Raw genomic sequence first — 14150 nt, forward strand, 5'->3', positions numbered from 1 at the left:
TCATCAAAGCAAAAGGTGGCTACTTTGAAGAACCTAGAATATAAGACATATTTTCAGTTGTTTCACACTTTTTTGTTAAGTATATAATTCCACATGTGTTAATTCATAGTTTTGATGCCTTCAGTGTGAATGTACAATTTTCATAGTCATGAAAATACAGAAAAATCTTTAAATGAGAAGGTGTGTCCAAACTTTTGGTCTGTACTGTATACTCCATGTGACTACTGCAGCCAATCACTTCTGGCATATACCACTGAGGCCAGTGATTGATGTGTGGCCATATATACTCCATGTGACCGCTGCAACCAATCACTTTTGGCATATACCACAGAGGTTGGTGATTGCTGTGTGCCCTATATACTCCATGTGACCGCTGCAGCCAATCACCAGCCTCAGTGGCATATGCCAAGAGATTGGCTGCAGCGGTCACATGGGGTATACATGGGCTTTGATGGTTGCATCTTAACAGAGCACTCACCCGCTGCAGCTTGTACCCAGTTAGGCCAAATTCAGACATCCATGTATCACAGTCAGAAAACAGACCGGATGTGGGTCTTTCTACAGCGTCACAAGACTACATAAGGGTCAGGGGGTCTCGTGTTCCATCAGTGCATCACAGACCAGGTTACATGGATGTCTGACTTCAGATTTCTTGAGTGAGACAGGTGCTGCGCTGGCAGTGGTTGAAGCTACTGATGTGATTTTTGTATTTTTACAGGAATAAAATGATTTGAAAACTTTTAGAACTTTCCATGCTGGACAAAATTATAATACCGCATCGGTAGATAATATCTCAGTGCACTGACCAGTTTGCTGTTGTCACATCCCAATACTATATGCTCATCTTGCCAGGATGATGAATATATAACAATCACACCAAGACACTTTACACATTGAAAAAAAAATTTTTATTCCAGTACAGAACTTACAGATAAAAAAAAAAAATGCAGAACAGTTTCCATTACTGCAAAACAGAGGGGAAAAAAAAACTCTGGAGAAAGCTAGTTTAAAGGGAAGGCGTGATCAAAAAAAGACTTCTTGTTCAGATCGAGTTTTTGCGTTTTTTGTATTTAATTTTTTTTTTTCACATCAAGATCTTCATTAAAAAAAACAATGAATAATCTTGCCATTTTCTCACTGGTTCCATTTCTGTCTTTTCTTTATCAGAGGCGACATTACAATGACAGGCGATACCTCCATACAAAGCTGATAACACAGAATGGTGATGTCACAGCTCACCTCCTCCCCCTCCCTTCAGTGACCTTTGCACACACTCATTAAAGGCTTCAATACAAATGAAAGAATCAGGTTCTTATCAATGCTGCTCATGTTCATGTGGATTTCCTGAAATAGGACTTTCGAGCCTAAAAAAAAAAATAGAAATCTTGCTATTCTCACCATCTTTTTTTTTTCCGAGAGATTTTAAAAATAGGGGAAAAAAACACTGCAAAAAAATTAACACAAAAATTGTATTTAAAAAAAAGTCATTTTTCTGATTCCACGTTCCCTTTATTATAAGTTTCCTAGAAATAAACTTATAGGAAAGAAACTCAAAAAGTCTGTATTTAGAAGCAATCCAAGAAACATGGGAGACATGGTCAGAAGCATTTTTTTTTTTTTTTTAACAAGCAGAAAACGGGTTAAAACACCAAAAACTGTAAGTTACCCTTCAATGTTTCCACAGCTAGAAGGTCGATGCTTCACTTATTTGGCCAGTATCGCATTATTTTAGCTCATTCATGTAATGCAATTTTCTTCTATGGGGATGGAAACCCTCCTAAAAGGAAGTGTGGGCCCATGTGTTACCCATGTAGCCGAAGAGAGCAGGAATGAACACATGTAGAAGCCATTACTGCACTATACCTCTAATAAATTAAAGGACACCCCCCCCAAAAAAAAGGACATAAGATACGGTCAAGGCCATCCCCATCCAGAACCACAAGTAAACTTCCAGATTGTGATCATTTACCTTTTCAGGAGGAGCGGCAAAGCCACAATGGAGCCTGATCGAATATACACACTCTTATTATTTGGTAGTTTAGTTGCAGATTTTTTTTGGAAAGGGAAATTTTTTCATATTTGGCGATAATCAGCATTAAAATACTGGCCTGTGACTGTGCCCCTGAACCAGCTAAAGGTTAATTACATTGATTTATTGAAGACTTTTTCATTTGCAAAGTGACCAGAACACAAGATAAGAACTTCTCCATCTGACACCCCATGGATTAAGAAGCCTCAGAGCATTGCCCCCCAGACGACTATATGCAAGATGATGTGGGGGGCACGTGATGCGCTGCCACAGGGAAGGTCCAGCTTAGAACACTTTATTGTTCATTAAACATATCCAACCTAAAATTAAGAATAATTTCTCTTTATAGCGAACCTGTGGGGGGTTGGAGATCTGTGTCAAGATAACAGAAGACCACTGACCAAAAGAACAATATTAGGGGCAGCGACTATTTTCCATATGCGACAGGGAGAGATGCAGATGCATGCACCAGACTGGATAGTAGCTAAGATAACCATGAGCCGCCTGGCAGGTAGGGTGCACAAGTCCTTTACTGATTAATAGGCACAATATCTGCCTCAGCAACATTCTTGCCCAGCGTGCAGCAGATGGCCTAAGGAGAGCCTTCTATGACAGTAATCATTACAAAAAGGTTGGACCTAAACTTGACCTTCTGTTATGGACGATCTGGAGAACACTTGCTCACCATTAATGGTGCTTCAGGACTTTGCCCATATTTTAAAAATTTTGAGACTTTAAATTTCAGTAGTAGCCCCCTATCCCGACGGCTCCCAAGTAGTCGCCCCCCTACCCCGACGGATGCCCAGTAGTCGCCCCCCTATCCCGACAGATGCCCAGTAGTCGCCCCCCTACCCCGACGGATGCCCAGTAGTCGCCCCCCTACCCCGACGGATGCCCAGTAGTCGCCCCCCTACCCCGACGGATGCCCAGTAGTCGCCCCCCTACCCCGACAGCTCCCCAGTAGTCGCCCCCTATCCCGACGGCTGCCCAGTGGTCGCCCCCTATCCCGACGGCTGCCCAGTGGTCGCCCCGTATCCCGACAGCTGCCCAGTAGTCACCCCGTATCCAGACGGCTCCCCATAGTTATACCTCAGACCGCTCCCCTATAGTCGCCCCAGACTTGACCATTTAAGTATCCCTTATTGCCTAACTTTCCTAAAGTCAGACCATGGCCGAGCTCATAAGAACTGTGTTGCACAGTTTAATGTGTTCCTATTACCTAAATAACGCAGACGATCCATTGCCTGCTTCAATCCATCCCTCCAGAAGACTTGGCAGTGAGAAATCTGAAGCCAGAAGTGGATCCAGAAGGAAGCACAAGTCTTCCTTTAAGTCTTTACATTCCTTATGAATTCATTCCTGGCTTTGAGCTCCAAAGATAATGTGCACCAAAAACTGCATGTGTGATCGCTGCCTCAAACTGTCACATATAAGGTGCGATAACGGAAGCGCCGGCTCGCAGTAAAGACATTTCATGCAGCAGCCTAGGACTGATTTTAATATTGGAATGTTTCATGAGTGTTTATGGTGCCGGATAACCTGAACATTAGGTTTCTAATTGAAGCCATAGTAAGAAAAACAGAAAACAAAAGCAGCTCTTGTCGAAGCCCAAAATGGTATTTTCCCACTTATAACACAAAAACAGCACACAGCGGTAACACTTCTGAAAAGAGGCAAAATTACAAGTAGGGAAGAAATACTTCCAAGCTCTCATATACACAGCCATGGGTACATCATAACAAAAAAAATATATATAGCTTGAGGGGGAGGGGCAAAAAAACGCAGCTTTACCGTAAAACAATAAATTAAATAAAAATTAAATTGGCCCGAACCAAACAGCGAGATGGAGGGTCCTTGTGATGACGGCATACATTAGCAATGAACCAAAAAAAAAAAAATGTATGGGCTCAGAAATTAAACCTTGGCTTAATGGATTTCTGCACCCCCCTTGGATTATGGATGTCAACACCAACTGGAAAGTTCAGGTGAATGTCCTAGAGCCATGCTAGAGTTCGGGTCTTATTCAGCGAATATTAGGATTTATGGATCCTAGATGTGCAGCGTCAGGGCTTGTGGATGAAGGTGCGGCAACGTCCGAATACAAAAAAACCGATAGGTACATAGAAAGGTATAAAGAACGCTTTTCATGTTAAAAAGTCTGTTGCCGTTGGCGGGTGATCAGCAGTCCATCCTTACTACAGCGCTTACTGCAGGTCGTCGTCTGCTAGCGGCTACACATCAATAAACTCTGCCCCGGCTGCGATTCCCGCGTCCTCCCCATCCTCTTCCCCGGCCTCCGCGAAATCCTCCTCTTTGTTCTGAAAGATGAAAACATCAAATAGTTAGGAATCAAAGTCAGAATATACCACTGCTTTATATTTTAAAAGGTGACACTTTAAGAATATGCTAAAGATTTCTATACAATGCTGGATGCAATAGAAAACACTTCTTGGACGGGTTGTAACAGCAAACTTTTTTTTTTTTTTTTATGGTCCTAGTGCTACAGAAGGCACTGTGCATTGGATCCTCGGGGGCGTGTCTTTAGGCTGCCCTGTATTATTACCCTGTAAGCCACGCCCCCTTGGCAAAGTCCATAAAAAGTAGAACTAAATACAAAGGACCGTATCTAGAGCAGCAGGAATAAAGAGTAAAAACTGGCCACTTTTCACCTGGTGATGGATCCCAGAGCTGGCTGTATAACACTGTCACATGTTCACAAATGATACTCACCGTAAGAGAAGTTTCCCAGGCTTCCACTGTATTTTCCGCTAGGGGGGTTGTAGATCTGTCTGGAATCCCTCTTTGGTCCTGCAATTATTTTTTTCGGAGGGGAACTAGATGAAGTGTCTTCACTTGACCTCTTTTGGCTGAGAAAAGTAGAATACACTGTAAAACCTCTCACTTAACGGAGCGTATGATCTAAAGACATAGCAGCAAACCAAAAAGTATAACATCCCTTGTAGCCACCACTCCGGTGAGATCTGACACAGGGGACACCAACGAGATTTATAGATTACCCTTTATATGGCAGCCAGATATCGAGCTGCGGGCAATGATTAAGATTACATCCAACCTTTGGAACATGATATGTAGAAGACAAAGCATCATTCATGAAGGGTGACTGCCTTTAAATTTTGCTTTCAGACTGGCATCATCACCAACAAGAGATACCAAATGAAACAAGGATGTTTCGCCTTTTCTAGTTGGCGATCGCATATGTAAATAAAAATGCACAGAATTGCATCGTTCGCCACCATGACAGTAGAAATGTGGTGGAGATACGGGCATACAGCAAAGTAGCATAACATCGAGGACAAGACACTACTTATAGCCAAAGATACAAAAAAGATAAATAAATGACAGCAATCTCTGTCATACCCACCCAACGTCTGTCTTCTGGACTGGCTTCCAAGACAAAGTCACGGTGCTCTTGTAGGATGGAGGGTTATGGAACAGATCCTAAGGGAATACATTCAATTATAAGGATGTGACAGAGCTCAGATTGCAGAAAAAAAATAAAACATTTCGATTTCTAGCAAGTCTCCAATGGCATTTTTTCTTGGCTCCCATGCAATGAAAATGTAGTAAAACTATGGGTCAGTAGTTCTGAAGAACAATGTATTGCACATTTAACAGGATCATAGGCTTACCTTGATCAGCACATTAATGTTGCTTGTTATTTTTAGGGCTACCACTTTAATCTTGTTCTGCAATGATAAGAACATAACACAAGGTATGAGGATATGGCTGGAATCTTAATAGGGGGTTAATAAACCCCAAATATCAGGAAGATTTGTTATATTTTATTAGCAAAGATTAACAAAGCAGACAAATGAGTTTTGCAAAAAAATCAAATCAATTTTTTTACCTCTTCTGTTTTTAGTGAATCCCCAGTTTTTCCCTGCAGAGCCAATCTGAGCTGCCTGATGTAGACCTGGAGTCCTCTGGCGAAGTACTGGAGCCTGCAGAGCAAACATACACATTAGACCACGTGACCTCCCCATTTTGTCCCTCTAAATGAAGACCCATCTTGTGATTTACCACTTACCGGATTTTGAAGTCTTTCAGTTTCTCTGCATTGACTTTGCCGATCAGAAAGTCGGGCATTTTCCTTCCAAGCTGATGGAAGCTGAAGAGTAAGCATTCGACGTAACTGAACTGGAGTTTTGGTTCTTCGTTTGCAGAGTTCTCCCCATTTTCTCCTTCTTCGGGTGGAAGGGGCATGTATTCCTGGCAAGAAATAATTAAAAGGTGTAAAGACAAATATGACAGGTCAGCTTAGATTTCAAGAGCCCTGTCTTTTTTTTCATTCAGGATTCTGGTCCTACTACCTCAGAATGGAACAATTTTTTTTTTCCTCCTCAGGTTTTACGACAAGATTTTTAATCCTTTATTTTTTATATAATCAGAACGTCTCAATGGTAGAGACAAAATCCCCACCAGTAGTTTAAAAATGAACATTCGTGGTTTTTTTTTTTTTTTAACAATAAGGCTATGTTCACACATGTTTTTTTGTCACAAATCTGCATCAAAAAATGATCTTTGGCAGGAAAGAAGCTGCGTCAAAAACGCAGGTTTTGCTGCGCTTTTTTTTTTTTTTTTTGCAGAAATGTGTCTTTTGTTCATGCGTGTACATAAAGTTCAGTGAAAAAAAAAAATCTCATTCTGGTTTTGGCATAACAGTGGGGGAGGTGAATTGTTCAGGAATAGTTTAACAAACTCATGGCACTGCCAATGTGTATGACACCATTTACTTTCACACTTTGGGGTCTGCCATACAGTTGCATTGGCATTGTTCAATTTCACACCTGGGCCACAGGTATTGTTCAATCTCACACCTAGCTCAGCCATTGTTTACACATAACTAATTTAATTAAACTCTCGTTATACAAACTACCATCTCAGTGACCAAGTCAAGATGGTAAAATGACAAAAATAAATGTGTTTCACAAACAATGATGTGTGAACAGAAAATTCTGGTTTTTCATAGACTTTGCTGGTACTGCAAAACGCAGCTGAAAATTTTCAGAAAAATCTGAAGCAAAGAAGGCTGAAAAAAACATGATGTGTGAACATGGCCTTAGATCACAGACACACAACCCCCACCGATACATTCCCAATGACGGGTTTTGGGTTCTATGGGCTGTGTGCAGATTCCCAGCTCAGGATCAATCCCTTAGATTGTAAGCTCCTTTTACTTTTGCCTGTTTGTACCTTTCACTTGAATTTTCTTAATTGTAAATTGCTGTGAAATATGTTATTACAATATAAATAAAGAATTATTTTTGTGACCGGACAGCCATTGAAAATTATGGTCACAGTCCTAAAGTTTAAGTCATTTAGAAAAGGGGAAAGGAAGCACACAAAAGATATAGAAGAGACCCCTTTTACATAAAAATGAGCATAAGTACATACCAGCAACTTATCAAAAAGCTTGTTCAAGTTGGATTCTAATTTGTCCATGTCTCCGCAGAAGGAGCTCATCTCAGCCAACAGCTTCAATACCTTAAAACAAGAATAAATTCCAGAATTACAAGGGGTGCCCATCACTTCTTACACTGTAATCTAGACAAAATTGACTATAACCAGAGTTACTACTTACCTCCAACTGGACATCAATGCCCTCGGCTGGACTGGTCAGGGTGCTCAGGATGGGCAGAACGTGCTCACAGAAGTAGGTCACAAACTTTGTGGAGTGAACGTTTTTCTACAAAAGGAAAAAAAAAGTCAGAATTATTAATTGCAGAGACACTCATCAGTTGGTTAGACAACCTGGCGGCACCGCAGCAGACTTACTGAAAACAACGGCACTGCCTGGCGCATGCACTGGAGTAGGCGATCCACAGAGTCGGGGTCTGCAGGGTTCAGCGGTGTCTGCTGCAGTCCTGCTTGTTCAGACACTAGATCCACCAGCTGCTGTCTGCCGCTGACCGTCTGGAGGTTTTTCAACGAAGAAAGAATTTTCATAAACAGGACGAATTCTTCTCCCGTGACGTCATACAGGACCTAAGGGACGAGACGTAATTAATAATCGCCAAGGCTGTGGAACACCGAGTCGCACAGGACCATGCATTCCCACTGCAAGGCACAAGGCAGTGGTGTCTCAGGATACTGGTATATTGCAATGATGTAGCACCAATGCTCGACTGGCCGCTGTCCCCCATCGTGCACTGATGATTCTTCCCAGCAATAAACTAATCCCTAGACGACCCAGTTTATTACCAATGGGTATACAATTACCTTCTTTGATTCAGAGAATATTAAGTCATCCACCTCCTTCGTCATAACATCGTCTGGAAGTGTTTTCAGCTTAGAGGAAAGGAATTTAATGGCTCGTTCACGGACTATATCTTCTCCTTGAAGGATCTGGCTGAACAAGCCTCCCAATGTGCCTGAGTATGACAGAAGAAACATCTTAATATGTATAATGCTTCTAAACTTAAAGGAGTTTTCCACCTTTGCGGGTAAAAAAAAAGTTTTTTTTTTGTACTCAGATGCACGTATTTGGATCTTAAAAAAAAACATCTCCAAAATTGGGTTTCATTAGAAAAAAATAAAATAAAATCAATCAACTTTGATGTGTTCTGTGGTCTTGATGGACAGTGCAGCACGGCAGCTATAGAAGGCAAACTGTGCACAATTTTTAATGAAACCCAATTACAAAAATAATTTACATTTTAAGCCTTAATTACATGCATTTAAGTAAAAAAAAGTCAAAAGGTGGACAACACATGATGCAACTGAAAAAAAAGCTGTACTGAAAGTACAATAAGCTCCAATGAGGCCCAATTGACAAAATGATGCTATGGACATCCCTCAACGTGGATACTCTTGGCATAATGTGCATGCACACTCATTAATGCATTATGCCTTGAACAGAAAGACCCTATTAGCAAAAATCCACTTTTATAATGAAAAATGATGCACTCATTCTAACTGTAGAGCAACTTTCAAAGCAGTCAAAACGGACTAAAATATACTCCCTATTTTTCAATGGAAGCGCACCGCCATCTTGTGGATGACGTGACTTTTCATTGATCCCTCCGCATCACACATGCGCCTAATGTGACAGACAGGGAAGAGTTTTGGAGAGGCAAGAGAAACTAAAGTGACGCAATGTCCCCAACAGCAGCCTGTAGATGACCTTTAACTCCACAGCCCTGAACATGATCTCCCTGCTCTAAGCTCACGCTGCTCAGAGCAGTTCGATCCCTTCTGTGCAGTAGTAATGCTGACCGCCACTTCCAGCAGACAGTTGTGTTTATTTACCATGGGAAGGGCATGCGCACGGTGACGTTTTTCCGTGTAATATTAAGCTAATAAAAAAAAAAGTGTTTTTTTTGATGATGGGTGCTTTTCAAAATATTTGCATATTTTATTTATACCTCTTACTTTACTGAAAGTACAGTAAATACATGGTGGTTTGAAGCAGCGAAGAAGGGGAAAAAAAAAAAAAAAAAAAAAGAGTCTCATCTGCAATTACCTTTGGCATCCATCTTGAATATGCTCAGCAAGGCATTGTTCACCAACGTGAACTCAGCGGAGTCATCTGAAAAGCAAAAAAAATACACAGTTCAGATAATCAATTAATCAGAAGGTTAAAGAGGTTGTCCACTACTTTTACACCGATGCACTATCCTTAGGGTTAGACACCCGGCCCCCAGCTGTTATCGGTGTCAGTGGCCACTGGCCAGAAGTACTGCACATCCACCTCCCATTCAAATCAATAGGAGGCAGATGTGTAGTAACCCGTGGCGGCCACTACTAGAAGACGGCCAAGCTCCACACGTTAGGACTTCTGGTAGGATGCCGCCACCGATTAGACATTGATGACCTATCCCAAGGATAGGGCATCAATGTAAAACTAGTGGACAACTTGGTTACCCCCAGCCTCTGTCCCTTTCAAAATGAATACAATAATTCCATATCGCTATCGGCATTGTATGGAGAGGTACCCAAAAAGCTTCATCTGTTTTACTCAACTTGCAATGTAACTTCAGTTAAAAGTTATAACGCACCTGACTGCAAAAGCTGGGCAAGGATGTCTGCCACACGGGGCAGGTTCTCTCCAGTAGCGAACTGTGACAGTTCTTTAATAGCCTGACGACGGATCTAAAAAAAACATGTGAAAAGAAAATAGGGTTAACAGTTACAGTAGTGTATAGTGTTGAGCGAGTATGTTCTATTAACCCTTTCGCCGAGTACGCTCAGGCCGAGCTCCGAGTATTTACAGCTGCTCGGTGATAAGGTTAAATCGATTTGCAACTGTTTTATTACATGGGAGGAATGTCTATTTCTTACACATTCCTCACATGTAATAAAGCTGTCAAACAGTTGCAAATCATGCACACAGGAGCGATTTAACCTCATCACCGAGCAGCTGTAGATACTCGGAGCTGGGCACAAGCATACTCGCTCAACCCTAGTAGTGTATTATTATTGTGGCAACAAACAGGACCCGATGCAAGTTTTACTGTCATATGAAGAGGGGTGGGGGCGGTTAAAACTAACAGTTTCTCCAATAGTCTGTAATGTTGAGGCAAAGTGGCAGCAATTCTCTTTTCATACAAAAAATATTCTAAAGTTGCAGAACTTTTCATTGACTGATAAACAGGAGATGATTCCCTACCGACACTTCCTCGTCTTCACACAGGTCCAGCTGAGCGTTGAGCGCAGAATCAGAAAGCTCCGGGAAATATTTAAAGAATTTAGGAATGAACTGAGCAGCCAGTCTCTTCTCCTTCGCTCCTCCTTTCACACCATCCAGGATAACCTGATACGCAGCTTTGTGCTGTGAAGATAAATTAAGAAATACAGAATTACTTTACGTGAATTTTACAGAGCAGAAAGTGAAAAGCCAAAAAACAAGTGGGAAATAAAATCAGACACAAGCGTCCGCTGCGTGTGCAGCACTGCGGCCGATCATTGTGTGCTCAGATGCTTTTAGCTCAGTGTGGACACAGAGTCCAGGAGCAACAGAAACAGCTGCCGCCTGCAACTACAAAGCAATGGAGCAGCCTTACTGACACATGATGCCTACGTCTGCCAAACCAAGGGCATGTAAGAGGGTATGTCACAGGAGAAAGGTAGTGTAAAACATAGCAAAAATAATAAGCAATTGCACAGTGCAGAGCCGGGCAGTTTGGCTCCATTCTCCGCTTACATCCGGCCACTGATCGATGGGGTTATCGGGTGCCAGACGCACATTGATATATTGATGACGTCTTCAATAACATAAGACTAGACAACCTCTAAGCTTTTTCTAAATTTACACGTATAAAAAATTATGTAAATTAGTTTTTATCCACTTTGGATGACGTTCTGTGTCTACCATAAAGTCAGGTTTACAAGCCGGACAAGGTTTCCTTTCCAGCCAGCAGGCGTCTGCTCCGACAGCCTCAGCTCAGTCAACTACTAGTACCACGTTAGGACATTAGGGCGCTATTTTAAAATAGTAGAAAACGTGTTTCTGGAAGATTGGAGAACTGTAAAAGTGTCTACTACAGGGCCATAAAGGCACTATGTGACTAGGCAAAATCCCTGGACAAAAATGAGTTACCAGAGTGGTTGTCCCGCGCCTGCAAAGGCGATACTCCGCCCTTCCATAAGCATCGGCTTCTCGTTTCTTCTGCGCAGACACCGGCACCTGAACCCAATGCTCATAGAAGGGGGGATCTGGCAATTGCAGGACAACAACTAGACATCGCAGAGCCCTGTGACGCTAGTGGCAGGAGACAGGCACGCAAATGAAGACCGGAGGAGTTTCCCTCCAGGCACCGCAAGGTTTGAGAAAGGTTCGCACCTATAGCTGAAATGTCACCTAAAGTCCACATGGGCCATTAAATCACCATTTATTTTTTCTAACAAGGAGTGCGGTCTTCATTTTTTATTCTATATTGAGGATTGGTAAATGGTTGGAGGATTTGCACCCATGCTCTTTTAACGGAATATATTTTATTCCTGTGTGCCACTGTCCTGTACTACACTGCAGCCGGACATAATTATATAATGTCTTGGGGCTTGTAGAGTGAAAGTGAGAAAGTACACAAACCAGGAGGAAGCAAACTCTGATATGAGCCCATCTTATGGAATTTACCTGGCGCAGGAGTGGTCGATATCTATAAAACTTAAAGAAGCAGTCCTCTACTTTTACATTGATGGCCTATAGATATCGTAGGTCAGATCGGCCGGGGTCCAACACCCGACACACCCGCCGATCATCTATTAACGGCGGCCGAAAGTGCTCACTTGCTGAGCTGCTCCGTTTACCTGTAGTGGCTAAGACTTGTTACTGTACATCAGTCTCTGCCTGCAGAAGTACAGCAAGGCTATGTTCACACTAAGCATTTTTTCAGTTTTATGCAAATTTTACAGCATCAACAATCTAAGAGATTTCAGAAATCTCATGCACACTGTTTTTTTTTCTTACCCTAAGCATTGTGTTTTGCATGTTTTTCAGTGATTTTCACATATTAAAAGTAATGAGTGGTGAAAAAACGCTACAAAAAACGGAGGTATCAGGATTTGCAGCGTTTTTTGTGTGTGCCAAAACCTGATGAAATAGAATCAGATTTTTTTTTTCACTAAACTTTATCAGCATGTAGTAGAGACAAATGTAGCATTCCAAAAACCCCGCAAGAGATCAGATTTAACTGCAGAAAAAAAAAACACCTAGTGTAAACATGGCCTAACAAGCCGCGGCCACTACAAGTGGACAGAGCAACTCGGTAAGCGCGTACAGCGGCCACCGACACGGATAATAGCTGATCGGCGGGGATGTTCGACCCCAGCTGATCAGATATTGGGCCTATACTTCGGATACAATGTAAAAGTACTGGACAACTTCTTTAAAAAACAAAAGTTACTAGAGAAAACTGGAAAATTAAGAAACGAAAAGGAAGCCACAAATCAGAGCAGGTGTGTGAGGCCCGGAGGGATAAGTATAAAGGTTACACATCATCTACACTGAGCATATACAGCACAATTATAATCCTACTGCTCATTAAAGGGCTGTGAGCTGTGGAGCACCAGGGGCTGGACCCCCAGCAATCCATACGTTATCAGCTATCCCATGTATAAAAAAAAAAGCCTGACAAAGCAATAAAAGGTCCGGACAGATTGTGAAACATCTGACGCTCTGATGGCTGCTGGGGGAATGGGAGACTATTTGCTAAAACTGTTGTATAATCACCAGTGAAGAAACAACAGTGTCCCCTGCTATAATGGGGTACAACGGGTGGGGGGCGATGACTATGATCCCCTCTAAAGAAACCAATCCAGACACAAACTTTCACAAGATCGATTCTATGGCTGCAGAGATAATGAGGGGTTTATGGAGGGGCCTAAAAGAAAAGCTATTTCTTGCCCGTAACAACCAATAACAGCACGGCTTACATTCGGCACTATGCTCTATCCAAATGAAAGCTGCTCTGTGATTGGTTGTTGCGAGGCAGAAAGCATTAGACCGCTCCATGCCCCATAGTGAGCGGACGAGGCCCGGAGGAAAGGCGGGAGAAGGGCCCGGGCAACAAGGAGGCAAGGACCGAGAGACCAGGCCTGGAAACAGGAGAAAAGGGAAGGCAAAGCCCGCGAAAGACAGGCCCGGGGCGCCGCACACAGAGGCCTATGTCCCGCAGCGCCAGAGCACCACGTTTCGGTTCTTACCTGGCTTACGTCGTCCTTGGCGTCGGCCAGGATCCCGTAGTTCCGGTACAGCTCCTCCACGGTCGGCATGTCTGTATCTAACACCGGCGATGTTCTCAGTGACGGTAATCTCCTCAGTGTGTGCGCAGAGAGCGACTGTACAGACGGGAAGCGGGAAAAGACCTGATCACAGCGCCCGTGCTCCAAAACCACAGCGTCACCTGGCGGCCCCAGCACTAAGTACAGCTCGGAAAGCGCACGCGTCACCTGGAAGGTTCCAAGCAGAGTGTGGCACTCACAGGCGACGCGTGCGCATGTCTTTATAGGGGGCGTGGTTGTAACAGGGGGCGTGGTTGTAACAGGGGGAGGGGGGCGTGGTTGTAACAGGGGGGGGGGGCGTGTTTCCTTATGGGCGTGGAAACTTTTTTTTTTTTTTTTTTACTTATATGCATGTAATTTCGACTTAAAAAAAACCTTT

The 14150-nt window shown here is 42.8% G+C and overlaps 1 protein-coding gene across 1 annotated transcript; it reads right to left on the reverse strand.

The window, feature by feature from the left end:
* Positions 1-2974: 2974 nt before the first annotated feature.
* API5 (apoptosis inhibitor 5) lies at positions 2975-13974 on the reverse strand. The gene is made up of 14 exons (XM_073658170.1): positions 13694-13974; positions 10659-10820; positions 10048-10141; positions 9513-9578; positions 8270-8421; positions 7826-8035; positions 7632-7736; positions 7445-7534; positions 6078-6259; positions 5898-5991; positions 5680-5736; positions 5412-5488; positions 4760-4896; positions 2975-4347 (listed from the first exon to the last, which is right to left on the reverse strand). The coding sequence occupies exons 1-14, from the start codon at positions 13760-13762 to the stop codon at positions 4268-4270; spliced, it is 1575 nt and encodes a 524-aa protein (XP_073514271.1). The 5' UTR covers positions 13763-13974; the 3' UTR covers positions 2975-4267.
* Positions 13975-14150: the final 176 nt, after the last annotated feature.

Source organism: Phyllobates terribilis, unplaced genomic scaffold (genome assembly GCF_046119375.1).
Source record: "Phyllobates terribilis strain yellow unplaced genomic scaffold, ASM4611937v1 Scaffold_13__5_contigs__length_258822181, whole genome shotgun sequence".
NCBI classification, from domain to species: Eukaryota; Metazoa; Chordata; class Amphibia; order Anura; family Dendrobatidae; genus Phyllobates; species Phyllobates terribilis.